General features: G+C 42.6%; 1 protein-coding gene across 5 annotated transcripts in view; it reads right to left on the bottom strand.

The window, feature by feature from the left end:
• The window catches only part of LOC106568689 (activated CDC42 kinase 1), a 177,292-nt gene that overhangs the window by 73,918 nt on the left and 80,770 nt on the right, over positions 1-22,604 (bottom strand). For 2 of the 5 annotated variants that reach the window (XM_014139247.2, XM_045693832.1), the window contains exon 1: positions 10,965-11,829. The exons of 2 other annotated variants lie outside the window; for them this stretch is intronic. In XM_014139247.2, the coding sequence (XP_013994722.1) occupies positions 10,965-11,027 (63 nt within the window). In that variant the 5' untranslated portion in view covers positions 11,028-11,829. Of the gene's footprint in view, positions 1-10,964; positions 11,830-22,604 lie in introns of those variants that run through there. One more of the 5 variants, XM_014139249.2, reaches the window with a different exon arrangement.

Here is a 22,604-nt window from a genome sequence, read left to right as displayed (position 1 = left end):
GTTCCAGCTCAGCGCAGAGCTAATTTGATACCTTAATTCGCTGAAATCAGGTGTTTGAAGAAAAGCCACTATGCTAAGCTGTATTGTGGAAAACGGAACAAGAAATTGATGAAAACTGCTCTACAAGGTACTTTATTCATGCATTAACTTCTGTAAATCTTCATTTTGGTCACAATGCTGAAACTTCCCTTCTTAGCTGTTGAAACAAAAGTGTCACCTCTCATGGCAGTGCCTAAGACGTGAGTCGACATCCCTTGCCTGGCAGCCAGGCTTGTCAGAGCTGATACCTAAAGAGGTTAAATGTCGGCGTTGAAACCTTTAAACAATCTTAGCATTTGTCCAGTCCAACACGAGAACAAGCAGGAGTCAAAGGAAAGGGGGGGGGGACTGTTGGGGCTCCAGACTAACATATTCCCTTGGTGCCACTAAACTTTTCAGTTTTTTCACGGCGTCAGGGAATAGAAAGAATTAGTAGGCCTAATCATTTATAATGTCATTCAGAGTGCTGTAAAAAGTGTAATAGACTACAGAGATGGTATTCAATAAATAAGTTTAATCTAACAAGTTCAAGCAAGAATGCATGACTTGAAATATTTTGATGTGCAACCTAATCCAGTGATTGTCATGAATTTTGGGTTGGCAATTAGGCTTTTGTTATATTTTACTGATGAAAATAGGACTACAGACTTTTTTGGTTCAATCAAGATTAATTTGACTAGATTTTTATCATATGCTAATTTATTTGGGGCTAATTCATTACATTACATTTACATTACATTTAAGTCATTTAGCAGACGCTCTTATCCAGAGCTACTTACAAATTGGTGCATTCACCTTATGATATCCAGTGGAACAACCACTTTACAATAGTGCATCTAAATCTTTTAAGGGGGGGGTTTAGAAGGATTACTTTATCCTATCCTAGGTATTCCTTAAAGAGGTGGGGTTTCAGGTGTCTCCGGAAGGTGGTGATTGACTCCGCTGTCCTGGCGTCGTGAGGGAGCTTGTTCCACCATTGGGGTGCCAGAGCAGCGAACAGTTTTGACTGGGCTGAGCGGGAACTGTGCTTCCTCAGAGGTAGGGGGCCAGCAGGCCAGAGGTGGATGAACGCAGTGCCCTTGTTTGGGTGTAGGGCCTGATCAGAGCCTGAAGGTATGGAGGTGCCGTTCCCTTCACAGCTCCGTAGGCAATCACCATGGTCTTGTAGCGGATGCGAGCTTCAACTGGAAGCCAGTGGAGAGAGCGGAGGAGCGGGGTGACGTGAGAGAACTTGGGAAGGTTGAACACCAGACGGGCTGCGGCGTTCTGGATGAGTTGTAGGGGTTTAATGGCACAGGCAGGGAGCCCAGCCAACAGCGAGTTGCAGTAATCCAGACGGGAGATGACAAGTGCCTGGATTAGGACCTGCGCCGCTTCCTGTGTGAGGCAGGGTCGTACTCTGCGAATGTTGTAGAGCATGAACCTACAGGATCGGGTCACCGCCTTGATGTTAGTGGAGAACGACAGGGTGTTGTCCAGGATCACGCCAAGGTTCTTAGCACTCTGGGAGGAGGACACAAGGGAGTTGTCAACCGTGATGGCGAGATCATGGAACGGGCAGTCCTTCCCCGGGAGGAAGAGCTGCTCCGTCTTGCCGAGGTTCAGCTTGAGGTGGTGATCCGTCATCCACACTGATATGTCTGACAGACATGCAGAGATGCGATTCGCCGCCTGGTTATCAGAAGGGGGAAAGGAGAAGATTAATTGTGTGTCGTCTGCATAGCAATGATAGGAGAGACCATGTGAGGATATGACAGAGCCAAGTGACTTGGTGTATAGCGAGAATAGGAGAGGGCCTAGAACAGAGCCCTGGGGGACACCAGTGGTGAGAGCGCATGGTGCGGAGACAGATTCTCGCCACGCCACCTGGTAGGAGCGACCTGTCAGGTAGGACGCAATCCAGAGCTTCCTAGGGTTAGAGGCAGATGCTTGGAATTTAGAGTGGTAGAAAGTGGCTTTAGCAGCAGAGACAGAAGAGGAGAATGTAGAGAGGAGTGAGTGAAAGGATGCCAGGTCCGCAGGGAGGCGAGTTTTCCTCCATTTCCGCTCGGCTGCCCGGAGCCTTGTTCTGTGAGCTCGTAGTGAGTCGTCGAGCCACGGAGCAGGAGGGGAGGACCGAGCCGGCCTGGAGGATAGGGGACAGAGAAAATCAAAGGATGCAGAAAGGGAGGAGAGGAGGGTTGAGGAGGCAGAATCAGGAGATAGGTTGGAGAAGGTTTGAGCAGAGGGAAGAGATGATAGGATGGAAGAGGAGAGAGTAGCGGGAGAGAGAGAGCGAAGGTTGGGACGGCGCAATACCATCCGAGTAGGGGCAGAGTGAGAAGTGTTGGATGAGAGCAAGAGGGAAAAGGATACAAGGTAGTGGTCGGAGATTTGGAGGGGAGTTGCAATGAGATTAGTGGAAGAACAGCATCTAGTAAAGATGAGGTCAAGCGTATTGCCTGCCTTGTGAGTAGGGGGGGAAGATGAGAGGGTGAGGTCAAAAGAGGAGAGGAGTGGAAAGAAGGAGGCAGAGAGGAATGAGTCAAAGGTAGACGTGGGGAGGTTAAAGTCACCCAGAACTGTGAGAGGTGAGCCATCTTCAGGAAAGGAACTTATCAAGGCGTCAAGCTCATTGATGAACTCTCCAAGGGAACCTGGAGGGCGATAAATGATAAGGATGTTAAGCTTGAAAGGGCTGGTAACTGTGACAGCATGGAATTCAAATGAGGAGATAGACAGATGGGTCAGGGGAGAAAGAGAGAATGTCCACTTGGGAGAGATGAGGATTCCAGTGCCACCACCCCGCTGGCTCGATGCTCTAGGGGTATGCGAGAACACGTGGGCAGACGAAGAGAGAGCAGTAGGAGTAGCAGTGTTATCTGTGGTAATCCATGTTTCCGTCAGCGCCAGGAAGTCTAGGGACTGGAGGGTAGCATAGGCTGAGATGAACTCAGCCTTGTTGGCTGCAGACCGGCAGTTCCAGAGGCTGCCGGAGACCTGGAACTCCACGTGGGTCGTGCGTGCTGGGACCACCAGGTTAGAGTGGCAGCGTGCCACGCGGTGTGAAGCGTTTGTATGGCCTGTGCAGAGGGGAGAGAACAGGGATAGACAGACACATAGTTGACAAGCTACAGAAGTGTTGTTTCTTGTATTATTGTCTCTTGTGTCTTTAGAGAACTGTTTCACTTTGATATCCTTTTTCTTCTGTCCTGATTTTCTCTTTCTTTTCTTCTGTTAACTAGATATTCTTTGTTGTTCTTCGTTAGCTAGCTAGCTTCTTCCAAAAGAGTCCCTAGCAACTGCTTAGCAACTGGTAAACAATTCAGCTAGCTAAGATAACTACAATTTTATGAAAAATAGTTATTTTTCAAAAGCCTATCTTCTTTGTTTGTTGCTTGTTTTTTCTCCTCTTCAGTCTTGCAGTTTTCTTTTGCTTTTTCCGATGTACTTCACTCTAAAAACCATAATTCACCACCTGAGTAAGCAGAAACTCAAAACACACTAGCTAGATTGCATGCTAAATGTAATACCCACTGGTATAAGCTATGTATTAATCTAACAGTAAATGTAATGTCCTAAAAATAAACTTTGCAGTCGTAGCATACTACCCAATGAGGCCCATTCACTTGCAATGGCCAACGTGCATTTTGCATGCTCCGTATCTCAAAGCCATATCAAATTGATTGGTTGTAAAATAGGTGCTATATAGCTCAAAGGTAGACCTACAGCAAGTTGAGAACCTCCTCTCTTCAACGATGACAAATATTACACAAGATAGTGTGTTTTCCCACTATTGGATTTTGAAATGTTATACAAATCAGGACACTTTTCTTTTTCTCCCGGAGCGCAATGGGAGAGGCAGTGAGAGCAGCTCGCTCATCACAGCAGCAGTTCCCTGCAAAACAGGCACAGCATCTAACTCAGGGCAGACACTTTCATTACAGGAATCATGAGAATAATGCACTTTACTGTTTGACCAAATCATGCTATTAGCCTCCTAAAAATAGGACCCTTTGAGTGAGGTGACTATGTAGAATGTGCAGCTCACACCAATCGCAAGTCGCACAGTCAAGTCAAAGGGTTGCAAAATGCCACTAAATGGTATCAGTATTGTGCCCTGGTAGTAAGTTTCCACTGACCTTTTTGGAGCAAGGCAGTTGGCAGTAGAAAGAGAAATATTGACGTTGTGTACACGGATTTGGCGCTTGGAGGCACATGGGGCGGAAACTGGACGCGGTGTTCCGCTGCTAGGTGTCACTTGTCACGGGGCGGTGGGGAATGCTGGCCAACAGAAAAGGCTGCATCTCAATGGTCTAAAGTGGCTTTCTCTGCTCGTCCCCTTCCCTTGACCTGCAAGGTCTTCCCTGTGGCTCAGTTGGTAGAGCATGGTGTTTGCAATGCCAGCATGGTGTGTGCAACACCAGGGTTGTGGGTTCGATTCCCACAGGGGGCCAGTACAAACAAAAACAAATGCATGTATCCTTGAGGATTGAGCTCACTAACTTTCATCTCCAAGTGGAGGGAGAAAGGAGGGAGGGTTTGGAGTAATGGAATGGAATGGAATGGGGTTGGAAGAGCTACAAGAAGTCCCTGGTGAAAAAATGATTCTGGCCAGAACTCATTCCCCTTGTCGGATTGAAGAAATGCAAAAGGTCCTGGACTGCTCTCAAGACATGCTGCGCAAAAACCCTCCCTGTAGTCTCCACAAGTCAGCCCAGAGGTATTTGTCTCAGTGTTCCGAGTCAAAATGAGTCAGGCAACAAAAAGAGACAGAGCCAGGCAAAAGCAAGCAGTGCTTTCCTCAACTGGATCTGTGGATGCCTACTTCGACCACTTGTAACGTTAGCCTTAAAGTCAGAGCGTCTCAAGAATTAATCAAGACATGGAGACTGTTTTAGGATGTCTAGACTTGAACACTACATACCCAAAAGTATGTGGACACCTGCTCTTCAAAACATCTCATTCCAAAATCATGGGCATTGCTGCTATAACAGCCTCCACTCTTCTGGGAAGGCTTTCTACTAGATGTTGGAACAATGCTGCGGGGACTTGCTTCCATTCAGCCACAAGAGCATTGGTGAGGTCGGGCACTGATGTTGGGCGATTAGGCCTTGCTCGCAGTTGGAGTTACAATTAATCCCAAAGGTGTTCGATGGGGTTGAGTTCAGGGCTCTGTGCAGGCCAGTCAAGTTCTTCCACACCGATTTTGACAAACCATTTCTGTATGGACCTCACTTTGTGCATGGGGACATTGTCATTCTGAAACAGGAAAGGGCCTTCCCCAAACTGTTGCCACAAAGTTGGAAGCACATAATCGTCTAGAATGTCATTGTATGCTGTAGCATTAAGATTTCCCTTCACTGGAACTAAGGGGCCTAGGCTGAACCATGAAAAACAGCCCCAGACAATTATTCCTCCTCCACCAAACTTTACAGTTGGCACTATGTATTCGGGCAGGTAGCATTCTCCTGGCATCCGCCAAACCCAGATTCGTCCGTCGGACTGCCAGATGGTGAAGCAACGGGTGTGGCTGAAATAGCCGAATCAACTCATTTGAATTGGTGTCCACATACTTTTGTATATATAGTGTATTCATTAGTGTGTTTAGTAGAATACATTTAGTGGGTAAACTGTGTTAGTATGTCATCCTAAGCTCAAGAAGAGCAAGCACAGCTGTTGTGGTGAGGTTTAGTCAGGCCAGAGAAAATTATTAAGCAATTTTTTTTTAAATGGGCAAATGGGCCTCATCATTGCAGTTCATAACTGGGTGAAGGCATTTAGCATTGGCCTCGCAATGTGAAACAAAGACCGTCATGTGGCAGGCCTTTGACATTTGGCAAAGTGAAGCAATGAACATCATGACCTGTTGTCCGTCCCAGAGTGTCTCTGTTGCTTCAAAAATACCCAGCTGCAGAAGTTACTTGAGTTTTCATTGGCAATAAACAAATCCAGGTGCGTGACCATCTTTAGGTCAGGGATTTATGCAATCCAAGCTAATTTACATTTTGGCCCGGGGCAGTATATCGAGTTAATTTTGCGCAATATTCCAAACGCCTGTATCGCAAGAATCAAGTTTTTTTCTTATTTTTAGTTTTTATGAGCTTATATGTCCGCTTGATCTCATGTTGACTTTTTGATCGTCTCCTTCACTCCTTTTCTGTGTATCTTCTCACTTGCACACAGATATCAAACCCTCTCCCCCTGCCATTCAGAGCAACAAAGATTAAAGATCACTTCCTCTCTGACAACAAGCAGCTTCAACTTGTTATTTGCATTTCAGGTTTGGTCCAACAGAATCCGTCATATGGACACCGAAACACATTGAGACATTATTTTACTGTAACAGAGAAGTTAAAAAGGGTATTGTTAGAAAGGTTATGTTTCAACTCCTCAAATTGTGTGAAGAGCAGACCCTACTAAAATGGGTTGATTGATTCTGGAAAATGAATGCTCAGTTTCTGTTGTGAGCGACATTCCGGTACCACGTACTGCTAGCAGCATTTTAGCCAGACTTATACTAGCTGTATAGTCTGTTTTATAAAAAGTGCAATGAGCATAAAAAACTATTATATAAGGAATTGGCAACTCGTTCTCATTCTGTGAAATAAGGTAGGCCACTTGATTTCAACATCTTCACAAAGTGGACAAGCTAGCATGCTGTTCAAACAGTTGAAGACGGACAGAAGGGTGTGTTCATAACCAATGTTCCCACGTGTGCGGGTGCATAGCTCCCCGGTACCGCCACGCAGAAGAAATATCAGATTGAACTTCACTCAACTTTCTAGTTAGTTAACACTATCAATGTTTCCCTTTACTGTGGGAACTGGGATCAAATCAACGCAATATTAGCCACTTTCAATGCAACATACCGAAACAAAATGAACTACGCAAGACATTTTTTTGTAGGCTGAATGCATCGGAGTAAGATTCTATTGCATTGACATGCACAACTCAGCCTGTACTCTACACAGACCGGTGCGGCATGACCAATCAGAGCTGCAGTAGGCCTATATGCAAATATCCATTGCTATACAAGGATTTGTTTCATTCTCTTTGAACTGGACTGTGTTTACAGCATGAGCCACGTGTGCAAATTTGTTCATATGCTTTGCTAGTTAGTGAATTACTAGCCCAGTTATAGATCATTTGTAGTCAGGAAAGGGGCAGTGATTGCTTCCTACGAGAGCAAAAAAGGTGTACATTTCCAGACATCCTTGAAAAGTATTTTGAGACCGGCTTGAATAAGCTAAGTAGCCAACAGGCAGCATAATTTGTCTGTAATTCTCTGTAATAATGGTATGGAAATAATACATTTTATTTTGTAAAGTTTCTTGTATCAAACAACACAGCAACATTTTCAGTCACCTCATTGCCTGAAGGACAGGTGGATAAATAAGGATGTCAAACCCTGCATGTTTTTTTCTAAAGTCTCATGGAATGTAGGCCTACATTGAACACCACACATTGGCTGTTACAGTAGGCTGAACAATAGAACAGCTATTTCCATGTTAAAATGTTATGGGACGCATTTTCTCCATTGTTTTTGATGGTAGGCCACTCTGGTAAGTCTACATTATGATCAAAGAGCCACAGTAGCCTCCATTACCACTGTCTGAAATTGTAAATTAAAGTGGGTACAGCTCAGTGTTCACAGTAAACGTGTGCTGGAAGTTGCACAGAATTTTCAGAACATTCAAGTTTGCACTCAGCAGACCTGAAATTTTACTCATTGCCGTAAAAATTGGAGGGAACATTGTTCATAACTATTAAACTGTTCTACCTTGTTAGCTAGCAAATAGATGGCTGGACTTTAAATATATAAAGATTAGCTGGCTGAGCTAGCACGTGGGCTTGGGTTTGAGAGATTGTTTATGAGACCTGTGTTAATTTTCTATAATGCCTGTGTTCATTTTCTATAATGCCTGTGTTCATTTTCTATAATGCCTGCTACAAAATTAAAAACCCAGATCAGTGATTGCAAAAATACATCAAAGCCTATTTAGAGAAATCATTTTTTATTTTTGTATTTAATCGAGATATACACTGAGTATACCAAACATTAGGAAGACCTTCCTAATATTGATTTGCACCATTCCCTTTTGCCCTAAGAACAGCCCCAATTCGTTGGCTATGGACAGAACAAGGTGTCAAAAGCGTTCCACAGGGATGCTGGCCCACGTTGACTCCAATACTTCCCACAGTTGTGTCAAGTTGGCTGGATGTCCTTTGGGTGGTGGACCATTCTTGATACACAAGGGAAACTGTTGAGTGTGGAAAAACCCAGCAGCATTGCAATTCTTGACACAAACTGGTGCACCTGGCACCTACTACCATACCCAGTTACAAAGACACTTAAATATTTTTTGTCTTGCCCATTCAACCTTTGAATGACACATAAACAATCCATGTTTTGTCACAAGGCTTAAAAATCCTTCTTTAGGCGGCCACCTCCCCTTCATCTACACTGACTGAAGTGGATTTAACAAGTGCCATCCATAAGGGCTTTTACCTGGATTCACCTGATCAGTATTTGTCATGGAAAGAGCAGGTGTCCTTAATGTTTTGTATACTCAGTTTATATTGTGAAATTGCCGATAAGTAAAAATGATTAAGGCCGTATTGTCCAGCCCTGCCAACATTAACCGTACACTAGAACTACAGTGAGATTTGCCTACGTTCAAAAGATCTAAGCTGTGTACGAATAGTGTACTAACCACACTAACCGTACTATTTGTAAAGTAAATTAAGTATATAGTTTGCTTATTGCTCATTGTTACGGATACAGGTATCCTGTGTGTGTATTTTCTTTCCTTCTCCCCTATTCACAGGTGTCGCCAATCAGTCACCAATCAGTCGGCAATCAGAAGACACCCACTCCTTTTCTCTTACCCAATCACATCCCCTTTCCCTTGGTTTAAAAGTATCCCAATCAGTTCTCTCTGGAGATCTCTCTTTTGGTTTTTGCAACTTCATGTCACTTTGTCTGTGAGTATTGTTTTGTTATGGCGTTTGACTGTTTGTTTGATGGTGGGAAAAGTGGGTACCAAGACAAGTCGCCCTTGGGCATACACTACCTGTAGGTAAATATTGTCTAAAGAACACTAGTTAGAACTGGGTGGACCACCCGCTGTATTTTATTGGTTAGTGAGCTAGCTGTTGTTGAAGCAGGTAGACTAGCTTAGGGGTGTTTTTGAAAACGTATTTCTTTCCTTGGGTCCAGCTCAGCCCCTTTTCCCGCCCCCCTTTACCGCATGTTTAAAAATAAACCATGAGTGTTTGAAGGTAGACTTAAGTTGTCTGTGGTTTTTGTTCTCACTGTTCCTTTTCACTGTTATAATTTGCATGAGTTATGTTACGGGTCTCGTTTCCATCCCCCCTAGACTGCAGGGCCAAAGGGATTCATAACACTCATAGTATGGATATAGATAGTTTCGCAAAAAGTTCCCGGATGTCGTACTAAATTCGTCAAAATATGAAGTATACATGCAGTGGACACTATTTCTGTGCTTTTAGGGCCCATAATGCAATTCTGGCTTCACTTTTCAGATTTTAATAAGAAAATGGCGTAAAATATGCAGCCGAAGTCCGACGAGTGCGGATACAAATTCTTTGCTTTAACTAATTATGACAAATGTTAAGAAAATGTTGAGCAATGGAATAAAGTTACACGTTGGCTGACAATTTGTTAGCTACGCTATCCTTACGAACCGCATATCATTACTGCAGCAGTATGTACCGGGTATGTTAGCCACCAACTTACAGTAACGTTGTTAGTTGGCAACTAGTACATTGAACTTGCCAGTATATTTACTTTATGCTAACTACCCAACGTTTATTGACATCATTCATAGCTTAGCTAAGTGGTATAGTCGTTCGGGTCCGTTTGTAAATTCGCTCTGGCTATCTACTCCGATTTCAGAGCACTCTCGTCTGACTGCCAGAGGCAGAGCGCAGAATAACTGATGAATTTACGAACGCTCAACACCCATTGAATGTGGCCGGTGTCAGTAAACGTCGGCAATTTTTTTTAAATTTAAATTGTTGCCAACAGCACAGTTAGTCACCAACCCTCTGGATTACATGAACAGTCTAACCAGCTCTGTTAGGGTGAGTAAAATGTCTCATTTGTGTCTGACAGTAGTTAGCCAGTTAGCTTGGGTGCTTGACTGCCGATCAGAACGCTCGGATCAACCCTCCTACTCCTCGGCCAAAGTGTCCAGTGTGCGCTCTGAATGCTCCGAGAGCGAAACGCTCAGAATTTTTGAACGGACAATCTGACAACGCCCTGAATTTACGAACGCCCAGAGTGCACTCTGACACTCCATATTGAATTGACAAACACACCCAAAGTCTAGTTAGTAATTTGCTATGCTTCAAGCTAGCAAGAGGTTGCATAGCAACAGCAAACTTCCTGTAGACAGGCAAAGCCATAGTACGCACAACTGAAAGGATACCGTTTGTTTACAATATACTAAAATTAACTAATAGAATGTGGTGTGTATATACTCTAAGTTTGTTAGTATGGGTTTTCAAACACAGCTCTAGTAATTCCAGGAGGAAACCAAGGATTGTCTGGCTTCTAACCAAAACATGATTGCCACTGAAACCAGGCTTAGTAATGTTAATTGATCTTACATATCAAAAATACATTGGATGTGGACAGGTTCAGCCTACCACTGCATATATCAATGTTTAAACATGCCACTGAATGTTTGTGTCAGGTGCGTACACTGACATAGGATAGACCCATACAAGCATAGGTGACCCAAAAATCTTTCATTTGAGGAACTTTATCTTCACCCAACTTCCTCCACCTTGGTAGAAATGCCTTGGATACACTCACAATTCTATTACCAGACCAGCCACGACTATACCCATTCATTTCATTACCATATGACCAATATCAAAACAACTTGCCAACAAGAGGAAATAAGTAGACTTACTCCGTACACATGGAAGTGTGCCAGGAAAGGGAACGACTTTTTGAGCTTGTCGAAACGCCGCATCCCGAATTCCGTGTATGAATGTCTGTTTTTAAATCCTCAGAGGTGCCTTCTCCTGTGGCCTGACAGTATCAGAGCAGCGGGAGTCCCAGGTCTACCACCGGAGGGGGAACACTGTGCGTCCACCGATCCCAATCCCGGGAAAGGAAAAGATGAACTTTTGTAGCCAGGCTACATTCCATCGCGGGGCATTCCACATAAGCTCCTTTAGTTCCTCGACACAACACAGGAAAAAAATCTAAAGAAACCTAAACAATGATCAAATCCAGAGGAAAGCGCTTTGAGGGACTGTTAGTTTGTCTGGCAGCTTTCTGAGGTTGGCTGAGATTATCTCAATACTGCCCAGTGTTCAGTAGCCAAGGTATGTCAACTTACGTCGAGTTTGTAAGAGTACTCTGACAGTCTTCCATGCAAAGCAGCAAGGTCTCTATAGCAGACCTTCTAAAACAAGTTCCCCTCCACCTCTCCCTCCCGCTCTTCTCCACCCATTCCTTTATCCATCCCCTCCATCGTGGGGCTAAAAATAGTAGCGACCTGGTCTCAGAGCAGCCAGCTCCAGAAGAGAGAAAAGGAAAGTGGGGAGCAGCGGAGCGTTTGACTCAGTATGTGTGGTGAGTTATTTAAGAGAGTTTGTGTATTTGCTTGTGGTGCACATGAATGTTTGTACGTTAGTGTGTGTGTGCAGTGGAAGGATGAGCTGTTCCTTCTGTCGCTCTGGCTCTACTCCTTCTCTTGCTGGATGGCTGATGCTGACAGTTTGGTAATTCCTGGTATTCCAGCTCTCCTTCCCTTTCAATCTCTGCCCATCTCCCTTTTCCTCTAACCCCTGTCTCACTACCTCCCCTGCCCTCCCTTTCCCTCACCCTCTACACACTGTATACCCTGTCGCAACTGATAATGTAATAACTGACATATGTAATAACTTTTGTATATATAATGTAATAAATATGCTGAACACAACGCTAAAGTTTTTGTGCATAATTAAATAATTATTACATTAAAGTGGTAAAAAAAAATTATCAATAGTGTAATAACTTGAACCAATATTGTAAAAACTAAAATCACTTTCTTTAATGGCATGCCTATTAAGTGTCACACGTTTGAGGAACACTTTGCATCTGCATCCATTGGGGGGTGAAGGGGGGTACTATTTCACTTCCATTCTGACTTTGCAAACATCGTGTCGTCCCAAAAAATTTACAATAACACTCCTCAATTTGAAGACACACATTGCAGTCATGGGATTAGCAAAATTATAATGATCACAAAAATATTCAACAGGACTTTCTGTAAGACCGCATTGCCTTAGAGTGGAGACTCATGTCAACACCCCCCTCCCACAATGAGAGGATAGATACGCATGTGAACAACAGGCACAACTTTGATATAAAGATGAGGGGGAGTTGAATATTCGATAAGGAATTATATGGCGAAGGCATTTTAAATTCATCGATGTGATGAATATGCATAGCCCGTCTTGAATTTCAACAGAGATAGTGTTTTTTCTTAAAGTTGCCAGTATGTCACATGCCTCACACATATATTAGTACACAACCTAGGTATTACACAACTTATATTACATAAAATAAACCTCACATATAGTAATTTGTGTTAATCTTGACTAAATTTGACATTCATTACCCCCATACAAAAAAATCTCACCAGCTTAATAATTAAGGCTCTGCTTAACGTGGACAGATTTAGGGCAAAGATATGACTCTTGCATTGCCTCCCTCTCTCTGGTATGGTTCAGTTCAGTCTAAAACTGGGTTCCCAGCAAACAGGATGGCCTAAGGACATTCGATGACGTTCCCATTATGTCCCTTTAAGGGTTTCAGCGAGACATTATCCCACTCTAGGAACATTGAAACATAACGTTAACCTCAGGACCATAAGAGGACGTTCAATACAGCTCCCTGTTTGGTCGGAATATAATGTTATAAGATATTTTGATGTCCATTAGGGAACGTTATGAAATTAATTGTATTTGGTTCTCATAGGACGTTATCCAAGGGACATTCAATGAACACAAGGGAACGTTTCATGATGATCAAGGTGACGTCACATGATTGTCCCAAGGGAACATTCTCTGAGGGACATTTGTCTAGTTCCCTGTAAGTTACCAGGACGTCACTGAGGACTATGTCCGGACCTTTGTAGGATGTTCTCAGAACTTTCATTTTACTAGTCATTAGGACGTTGTGTGATGGTCCCAAGGGAAATTTCTCTGCAAACAAACATTTGTTAGGACGTACCAGGTCCCCTAAAGTGATCAGGACCTTGTGTAAAAACGTCCCCAAAGAGGTTTTTAAGACATTGTGTCATGGTCCCCGGAGGTTTTTGTCACTTGATGGTCCCAGGTGTGCCAAACCATTATAAAGTAAAGTTCAATGGTATGGGGGTTTTAAGGTAAGTGGAACGCTGTTCAGCTAAAATATAGTGTATAACTCTTATATCAATATGATTACATTTGGCATGACCACTAACTGACTTTTCAATATGACCCCACCTGGGATTTAAACTCACAACATCTGGATTTGGGGTATGCTGATCTTATGTCCTAAAAATGTCCTTTGGGATGTCCCTGGGACAAACTGGGAACTAGACAAAACCTCCAGGGGACCAGGACACATCATCCCAAGAACATCCTAAAAACATGTTTGCATGTACAGTGGGTATAGAACGTCACCACCCCCTTTGAAAATGTTCACCTTTTGTTGCCTTACAGCCTAAAATGAAAACACAAAAATAGGACTTTTTCCGGCTTTATTTACACACGGTAACCCACAATATCCAAGTGCAAAATGTTTCTAAAATCTGAAAATGTATTAAAAGTAAAACAGTAAAATACCCTATTTGGATAAGTGAACACCCAAGTTAATACTTGGTGAAACCACCTTTTGTTTTAATTACAGCCATGAGTCTCTTTGAATACAACTCTACTAACTTTGCAATATTTGCCCACCTATATTGTGCAATATTTGCCCATTCTTCCTTGCAGAATTGTTCAAGCTCAGTCAAATTGCATGGTGACCGCTCATGGACTGCACTCTTCAAGTCATTCCACAGATTCTTGATTGGATTTTGGTTGTGGCTCTGACTAGGCGACTCAAGGACATTCACCTTCTTGTCCTTCAGCCACTGTATGGTTGCTTTGACGGTGTGCTTTGTGTCATTGTCATGTTGAAACGTAAACCATCTTCCCAGTTTATTTGGTAAATATTTTCTTAACTCTTTCTTGAACTGCAGTGTTGGTTAAGGGCTTGCAAGTAAGCTTTTCACAGTAAGGTCTACACATGTTGTATTCGGCGCATGTGAGTAATAACCTGCAGCCCTCTTCTCCTCAAGAATCTATCAGTATTTTGCACTGTCCATTTTCCATTCTATCCAGTCCCTGCTGAAGATTAACACCCCCACAACAGGACGCTACCACAGCCATGCTTTACTGTAGGCTTGGTGTTCTTTGGGTGGAAAGATGAATTGGGTTTTCGCCAAACATTGTTTTGCATTCAGGCCAAAAGTTCAATTTTGGTCTCATCTGACCACAGCAACTTTTGCCACTTGGCCTCGGAATCTACAATGTGCTTTTGGCAAAGCTCAAACGAGACTTGATGTGGCTTTTGAGGATTTTTTTTTTCTTGCCACTCTCCCATAGAGGCCAGATTAGTGGAGCACTTGTGATATTGTGGTCACTTGCACACATTGACCAGTCTTTGCCATAAAGGCCTGAAGCTCCTTCAAAGTTGCCATTGGCTTCTTGGTAGCCTCTGATCAGTCTCCTCCTTGCCCGGTCATCCAGTTTGGAGGGATGGCCTGATCTATGCAGGGCTGGGTGGTGCCATACGCCTTTCACTTCTTAATAATAGTCTTAACTGTGCTCCGAGGGACAAAGCCTTTGAAATCTTTTTATATCCATCCCCTGACTTGTGCCTTTCCACAACTTTATCTCGTAGATCTTTTGAAAGTACCTTCCTGCCCATCGTGGATTCTTTGCTTTGAATTGCACTACTAAGCAGTGGAGTCCTCTATGAACAACTGCTTTTATCCTGAACTAATTAAAGTCACTACGATTGATCATAGATGGAAGCCAATTAGCTTGATTTGTGATCAGGAAGGTGGTCGGTTATGCAATTGCAATTCTAAGGGGGGTGTTCACTTATCCAAATAGAGTATTTTACAGTTTTAAATTGTAATTCATTTTCAGATTTCTTTTTCTTTTTCTTTACACTTGGATATGTGTGTTACTGTGTGTAAATAAAGCCAGAAAAATACAAATGTTGTGTTTTCATTTCAGGCTGTAAGGCAACAAAATATTGATTATGCTACTCAAAGATAAATAAATAAAATTTCTAAACTGATCCAATCATTTAGTTAAATTTTTTGCACCCGTTACTGAAATGTGTCTCACCACCTGGATTTGAACTTATGTAACATTTGAAATGTTTTTATTTTATTTATTTTTTTACATTGGATAAAACTAGAGACTCAGGGCTACAAAATTGTATATCATACACTGCATTTGAGGAACAATGGGAAAGTAATTCTGCTTTGAAAGTTGATCAACTTGTAAACTCACTTTTGAGAAAATTGCCTTTGAATGTTTTGGTATCCAGTGAAGAGCTCTTCTTTGTCTACACCCATTCAGCATCGTTCACACCCTCTTAAGCTTTAGCCCCACCCTCGTTTCGCTCTCAGATCGGACACTTGACGCTCTGGCCGAAGACTTGTTTACCTCTGGATAACATGAAAACAGTCACACCAGCGCTGCTGGCAACAATTTCATTACGCTTTTTTGCAGACGTTTACTGACAAAGGCCATATTCAATGGGTGTTGTACACACATCACATAACGTTAGCTAACGAGCCAGCCAGCTAACGTTAGCTAGTTAATCAACAATGAACAGTGCCAACAATGCCACAGAGCTGGGAGCTAACCAACTAGGTTCAATGTTAGTTAACTAACATTAGGCTCTAACTTGAAAAGAAAACATCTCTGGGAAACGAATAATAACATCAGCTAGGGAGCCAGCCAGCTAACGTTAGCTAGCTAGCTAACAGTACACTTTAGCTTCAGAAATGTAGCTAGCTAGCTAGGTAAACAATGAACCTAGCTAGGTAAACAACGTTTAAGATCACACACGTCACGTAACGTTAGCTAACGAGCCAGCCAGTTAACGTTAGCTAGTTAAACAACAATGAACACAGTGCCAAATCATGTCGTTACTACCCTGCATTAATACAGCTCTGGGATATGAATAATAACGTCGGCTAGGGAGCCAGCCAGCTAATGTTAGCTAGCTAGCTAACAGTACACTTTAGCTTGAAATGAAATCACTTTATCAAAATTAGAAACGTTTAATATCTGAAAATATAGCTAGCTAACGCTAGACTATCTTACCTGTATACATCCTCATGCATGATGGACGTGTCTCCCTGTCAGGAATGCCATACCACAGTTGCCTTTAGTTTGAAGATGTAACCCAGAGTCAGGTGTTTTCTCCATCTCTTTAGCTATCATACTCTAATTCCACTGATTTCAAAACTTGATCCTCCAGAAAGGGGAGAGCAACACTTCAAAATACATTTTTTTAAAGCAGTGTTCAACAGGATTACCAACACAGACCGACAAGCTCAAATAGACAGAAGCCCTCTATATGGCAGACCAATCCAAACTCATCTCTCGGCATGTCCAGCCCACTCATTATTTCAGCCAATTATGGCTAGTGGGAAGGTTGCTGACTTTTTCTGTGGCTTAACCAACAAGTATTTCCATATGGTTTTCACGTTTGTTATTATTAAGGCACATGAAAGTTAACATGTTCGAGAAGGCATTTCAGACAAAAAACACATTTTTATAAAAGAAATAAATAAAATTACATTCAAACGGCTCTCCTGTGAAGTCGTGACTTGCGACATACACCTAGTTTCCTGAATCGGGTCACAAATGGTTGTTCCAGTTTAAATGGGTTAGGTAGTCTTCTCACACTTTTCCAATTCTCACGTTGCCATACCTCCATAATCCCGTCGCTGTCACGCCTCCCTTGGTGGTCTGGAGAATTTTGTACTGCAAAAACGTTTTGAATGGTCCCCTGGTCCAAGATTTGGATTGGATGTTACATTTCAATAACTCTCCCCCCACATGCCTGTTGGTGCTATGTGTTATGTTCGTCACCGTTTTCAGACCGGGAAGGACAGCCATTTTGCAGAGAGTTGTTCCGTATGAGAGTTTGCAACATTGCACACAACCTGGAGGCTGAATTCTGTTTTCCCAGAAGTGTGCTCTACACACACACAAATCAGCATATCTCAACATATTTTGATAGGGTTTCAATCTGTGATTTCCCATCCATCCTCATGCACTGTTCCACATACAAAACTAATCTAGTGAACACTATTGGAGTTCCGCCCAAGCAAGGTATTTGATTGGTTTGACGTATTGCGAGGTGTCACTGATTTACACCGGGTCTCCACCCCTATTTAGCTATATTTCTGCCATGAACGTCCCCAGGCTTCCCGTTTTAGGGAAACCTGGTTCTCGATGAGACTACACTGTACCTAATCCTTTCAGTTATTATGCGGTTAAATAAAAATTCCAACTGTTGGATATCCTAACTGTCTGGATTCCAAAAGGAATTACATTTGCAAGCCAGCATAAGGTAGCGTTGCAAACTTCTGTTTTATCCAGGTTTTCCAGGAATCATGGTTGGAAGATTGCTGGAAATCCTCCAAACAGTTTTTTGTTTTCTATCTGGTAATTTTGGGAAAGTTAACACAATTACCCTACTTGCAGGCCTGATGTGGCCTGTAAACCAAAGTTTAATTATATTTATAATGATAATATTCGCCTAGAAATATTCACTTAGTGAAGGCCACAGGACAGAAAATGAACGAATTCAACAATTATGTCTCGGTCACTAACAAATACAATCATAGGTGGTAACTCTATAATTCACTCGAAAAGGCAAGGCACACTAGGAAATTATATTGGAGGTGTGGTTTAGTGGGTGCGTCTGGAGCCCCTACTGGGTCACAGTCAATGTTCCCTCTAAACTGTGCGCATGCGCGGGCGCACAGCTTCCCCGGGCGCACAGCTTCCCCGGGACTGACGCACAGAAGAAATATCAGCCCGTGCAGAGAAGCACGAGACTGAACTTCACTCAACTTTCTAGAGTTTTCACCATTAGTTAATACTATCAATGTTTCCCTTCACTGTGGGAATTGTGGTCAAATAAGAATTTGTTCTTAACTGACTTGCCTAGTTAACTTCTATGGGCTAGGTGGGAAACTTGCGTCCCACCTACTCAACAGCCAGTGTAATCCCGTGGCGCGATATTCAAATACCTCAAAAATGCAAAAACTTCAATTTTTCAAACATATGACTATTTTACACCATTTTAAAGACAAGACTGGCCGGGAAAGCCTGTATACGTACAAAGAGAGAGAAAATAAATACATCTCGTGCCCTCGTGCACAAGCGTGAGTCTCAGAGTACTCTGACCAGCCACTATCCAAACGCGATAATGTGTTTCAGCCAGAGGCTGCCTCGATATCATTCAGCTTTTTCCCGGGTTCTGAGAGCCTATGGGAGCCGTAGGAAGTGTCACGTTACAGCAAAGATCCTCAGTCTTCAATAAAAAGAGCCAAGATGAACAACAACTTGTCAGAGAGGGCGCTTCCTGTTTGGAATCTTCTCAGGTTTTTGCCTGCCATATGAGTTCTGTTATACTCACAGACACCATTCAAACAGTTTTAGAAACTTTAGGGTGTTTTCTATCCAAAGCCAATAATTATATGCATATTCTAGTTACTGGGCAGGAGTAGTAACCAGATTAAATCGGGTACGTTTTTTATCCGGCCGTGTCAATACTGCCCCATAGCCCTAACAGGTTAAAAAGGTTAAATAAAAAATAAAAAAAACGCAATATTTGCCACTTTCAATGCAACATACCATACCAAAACAAAACAAACTATCCAAGACTGAGTATGCAAAACTAACTATGCAAGAGATTTCGTTGAAGGCAGAACCCATCGGAGTATAATTCTATTGCATTGATAGGCACGACTCAGGCCTGTACTCTACACAGACGGGTCTCCCATAACCAAATCAGAGCTGCAGTAGGTCTATATGCAAATAGACCATTGTAATACATGGATCTATGTCATTCACTTTGGGCTGTTTTTACAGCATGAGCAGTTGTTAGTAGATGCGCTTATTTTGAGATCAAAGCGAGAGCTACATGTAAGCGATGTGTGGACATTTGTACATATGTTTGCTAGATAGTGAGTTATTAGCCCAGTTAAGGGGCAGTGCTGTATTTTGAGACAGGCTTGAATAAGCTAAGTAGCCAATAGGCAGAGTAGCATAATTTGTCTGATTCTCTGTAATATTGGTATTGGAATAATCATGGATTTTATTTTGTAAAGTGGTTTCTTGCATCAAACAACATTTTCAGTCACCTCCTTGTTTGAAGGACAAGTGGATAAACAGGTTAATGTCAAACCCTGGAATTTTTTTATTTTATTTTTTACAAATCTTATGGAATGTAGCCCTACATTGAAGACCACACATTGGCTGCTACTGTAGGCTGAACAATGGAGCAGCTATTTCCATGTTAAAATGTTATGGGATGCATTTTCTCCATTGTTTTTGATGGTAGGCCACTGTGGTAGACCTACATTACGATCAAATAGCCACTGTTAAAAGTAAATGAAAGTGTTCACAGTAAATGCGCAATGAAAGTTGCATAGAATTTTCCCAACGTTCAAGTTTGCACTCAGCAGACCTAAAATTTGCTCAGTGACTGAAAAGTTTTGAGGGAACATTGGTCACAGTGACTATTGGCTTGAGTAACGACTACAAAATCACTAAGTAACTTTACTCAGAAATATTAAGTGCAATGGGTTTCCTCAAAAGTTTTGACTAATGACATAACATTGGGGTTTACAGTATACCCCTACCCCATGTTCTCTCCCTCCCGCTTTCAGACGGCCAGGGAAGTGCCCCGTGTCGAGGACAGAGGCTCCATGGTATTCGGCTGGAGGAGCATTTGATCCGGAGCCAAGAGGTCAGATTTAACTGCAGGATGGAGAGCTCGTTTCCTGTGCGTCCCCTACTTATGTTAGTCTCTCTCTCTCTCTCTCTCTCCTGCCTCTCTTCTCTCCTGCCTCTCTCTCTCCTGCCTCTCTCTCTCCTGCCTCTCTCTCTCTCCTGCCTCTCTCTCTCTCCTGCCTCTCTCCCTCCCTGCCTGCCTGCCTGCCTCTCTCCTGCCTCTCTCTCTCTCCCTCTCAGGCCGACAGCATTTTCTTCTTTATTTGGTGCGGTCTTTATTTCCTGCCTGCTAACCCTCCAAAAATGTTCTCTGCAGACTATAAACAAACCCATACCAGCTGTTTTTCTCCCGCTCAATGGCAGGCTATTTTCTTTTGGTCCGTCACTGCCCATGAGTCATAACTATTCAACTTTGTCTATACTTGCTTTCCTTTTGTCTCCCTCTTTTTCAGTCTCACACTTCTTTCAGGCTTCAGCAGAAGGCTTCACTCTGAGCACACAGTCATAACAGCCAAAGTTATTAATTAGGCAGCTTTTTCTTTATGAGGCAAAAAGAACGGGAAGGCTACCAGACAGTAGAGAGGGTGGGAGGGAAGGAAGGCGGGGAGATAGAGACACGTGAACTACAACAAACTGGGATCCCGTCGTCAAACAGTCTGCCTCTAATTAAAGGAGGAATGTCCAAGGAGGATCCAGCCAGCACTGCTTGGCGATACGGTTCGGCAAACACGAGGAGAATGTTTTCGCACGGTTTTTGAAACGTTTTTTAACGTTGAGGTGATGACTGTTTGTTGGGTCCAGGTTAACAGACTCAGTCTACACCTTTCTTCATCTTCTCTGAATTAAAAAAAAACGAACAGCTGGGGAGCAAAAAAGTTAATTGGTGGTTCTACAATGGTTCCTCTGTAGTTTTCAAAGCAACATTGGTTGGTCCCCAAGCACTACTATACTTTGAGTTGTTTTCATTCGAAATGGCTTCTCCCACTAAAGGTGACAATGGTGACCCTGTTGTGTTCATTAAAATTGATGAAATTCTTTATGTGCTCACAGCTGTTAAGAGTGAGGTGAAGTCTGGCTCCTGACCATCACCACAGGATATGACAAAGGGAGCTCTCCTTCCAACGCCCACTGCCCAGGGATACAGTCTGCAAATAAACTCCCCACAGTACAGCGTGGTTAGATACAGACGCTTTAAAGACATCTTTCCACCAAGTGAGCAGGTCTTATTGGTCAGTGGTCACGTCTACCTCACAATGCAGTGCGGCTCAGCATTTCTCAACGGGCAACCACGATAATTGGAACTGCTGTCATATAAATAAAAGCGATGTTGCATGGATCGGAACCTTTTTTTCAATTTCCGCCTAAAATGACATACCCAAATCTAACTGCCTGTAGCTCAAGACCTGAAGCAAGGATATGCATATTCTTGATACCATTTTAAAGGAAACACTTTGACGTTTGTGGAAATGTGAAACTAATGTAGGAGAATATAACACAGATCTGGTAAAAGATATTTCAAACATAGAAACATGTGTTTTCTATATATTTTTTTTTTCTTCATCATCTTTGAAATGTACGAGAAAGGCCATACTATCGGATAGGAGTTTAGGTGTAATTTAGATTTTGGCCACCAGATGGAAGCAGTGTGTGTGCAAAATTTCAGACAGCAGGGGTTCAAACTGTAGAACCCAGTTCCTACATTTGAATATAAAAATTGATTTTATCAAACAAATCTATGCTCCATTTTATCTCTGGGACCCTCAGGAAGACAAATCAGAGCAAGATTATTGAATGTATGTACATGATTTACCTTCAGAGGTGAATGTATCAAACCAGTTGCCGTGAAAAGTGTTTTGTTGTTGTGCACTCTCCTCAAACAATAGCATGGTATTCTTTCACTGTAATAGCTACTGCAAATTAGACACTGCAGTTAGATTAACAAGAATTTAAGCTTTCTGTCCATAAGACAGATCTATGTCCTGGAAAGCTGGCTGTTACTTACAACGTCATTCTAATCACATAAGCACACGTTAGCAACAACCGGACCGGTTTACGAACACCGATCCCGTACAATACAAAAATAAACAAAAGTTTGAATTTCTGCTTTGGCCAAAAGCAGGTCTTATATATGTTGCATTTCATTAAAACAGATAAAAAATTCACAAAGTGTCTCGTAGAGACTCATTCATTATGATTGAAAAAGGTAAAACAGATGAGCACTCTACTCAGACACATACCTTAGTACAGCCCAGCCTGTTCACACACAAGTAGGGTACATTTTATCTATGGGTGGTCCTGTATATCTTAGTTGGTAGAGCATGGCATTTGCAACGGCAGGATTGTAGATTTGATTCCCAGGGCCACCCATACATAAAATGTATGCACGCATTAAGAATAGGCTATAGATTTGTTTTTACATTTTATTTCACCTTTATTTAACCAGGTAGGCTAGTTGAGAACAAGTTCTCGTTTACAACTGCGACCTGGACAAGATAAAGCAAAGCAGTGCACACAAACAAAAAAACACAGAG

The sequence above is a fragment of the Salmo salar genome, chromosome ssa14, assembly GCF_905237065.1.
Source record: "Salmo salar chromosome ssa14, Ssal_v3.1, whole genome shotgun sequence".
In the NCBI taxonomy this organism is placed as follows: domain Eukaryota; kingdom Metazoa; phylum Chordata; class Actinopteri; order Salmoniformes; family Salmonidae; genus Salmo; species Salmo salar.
The sequence above is the reverse complement of the archived record's forward strand: the minus strand, read 5'-3'. Positions and strand labels throughout refer to the sequence as shown.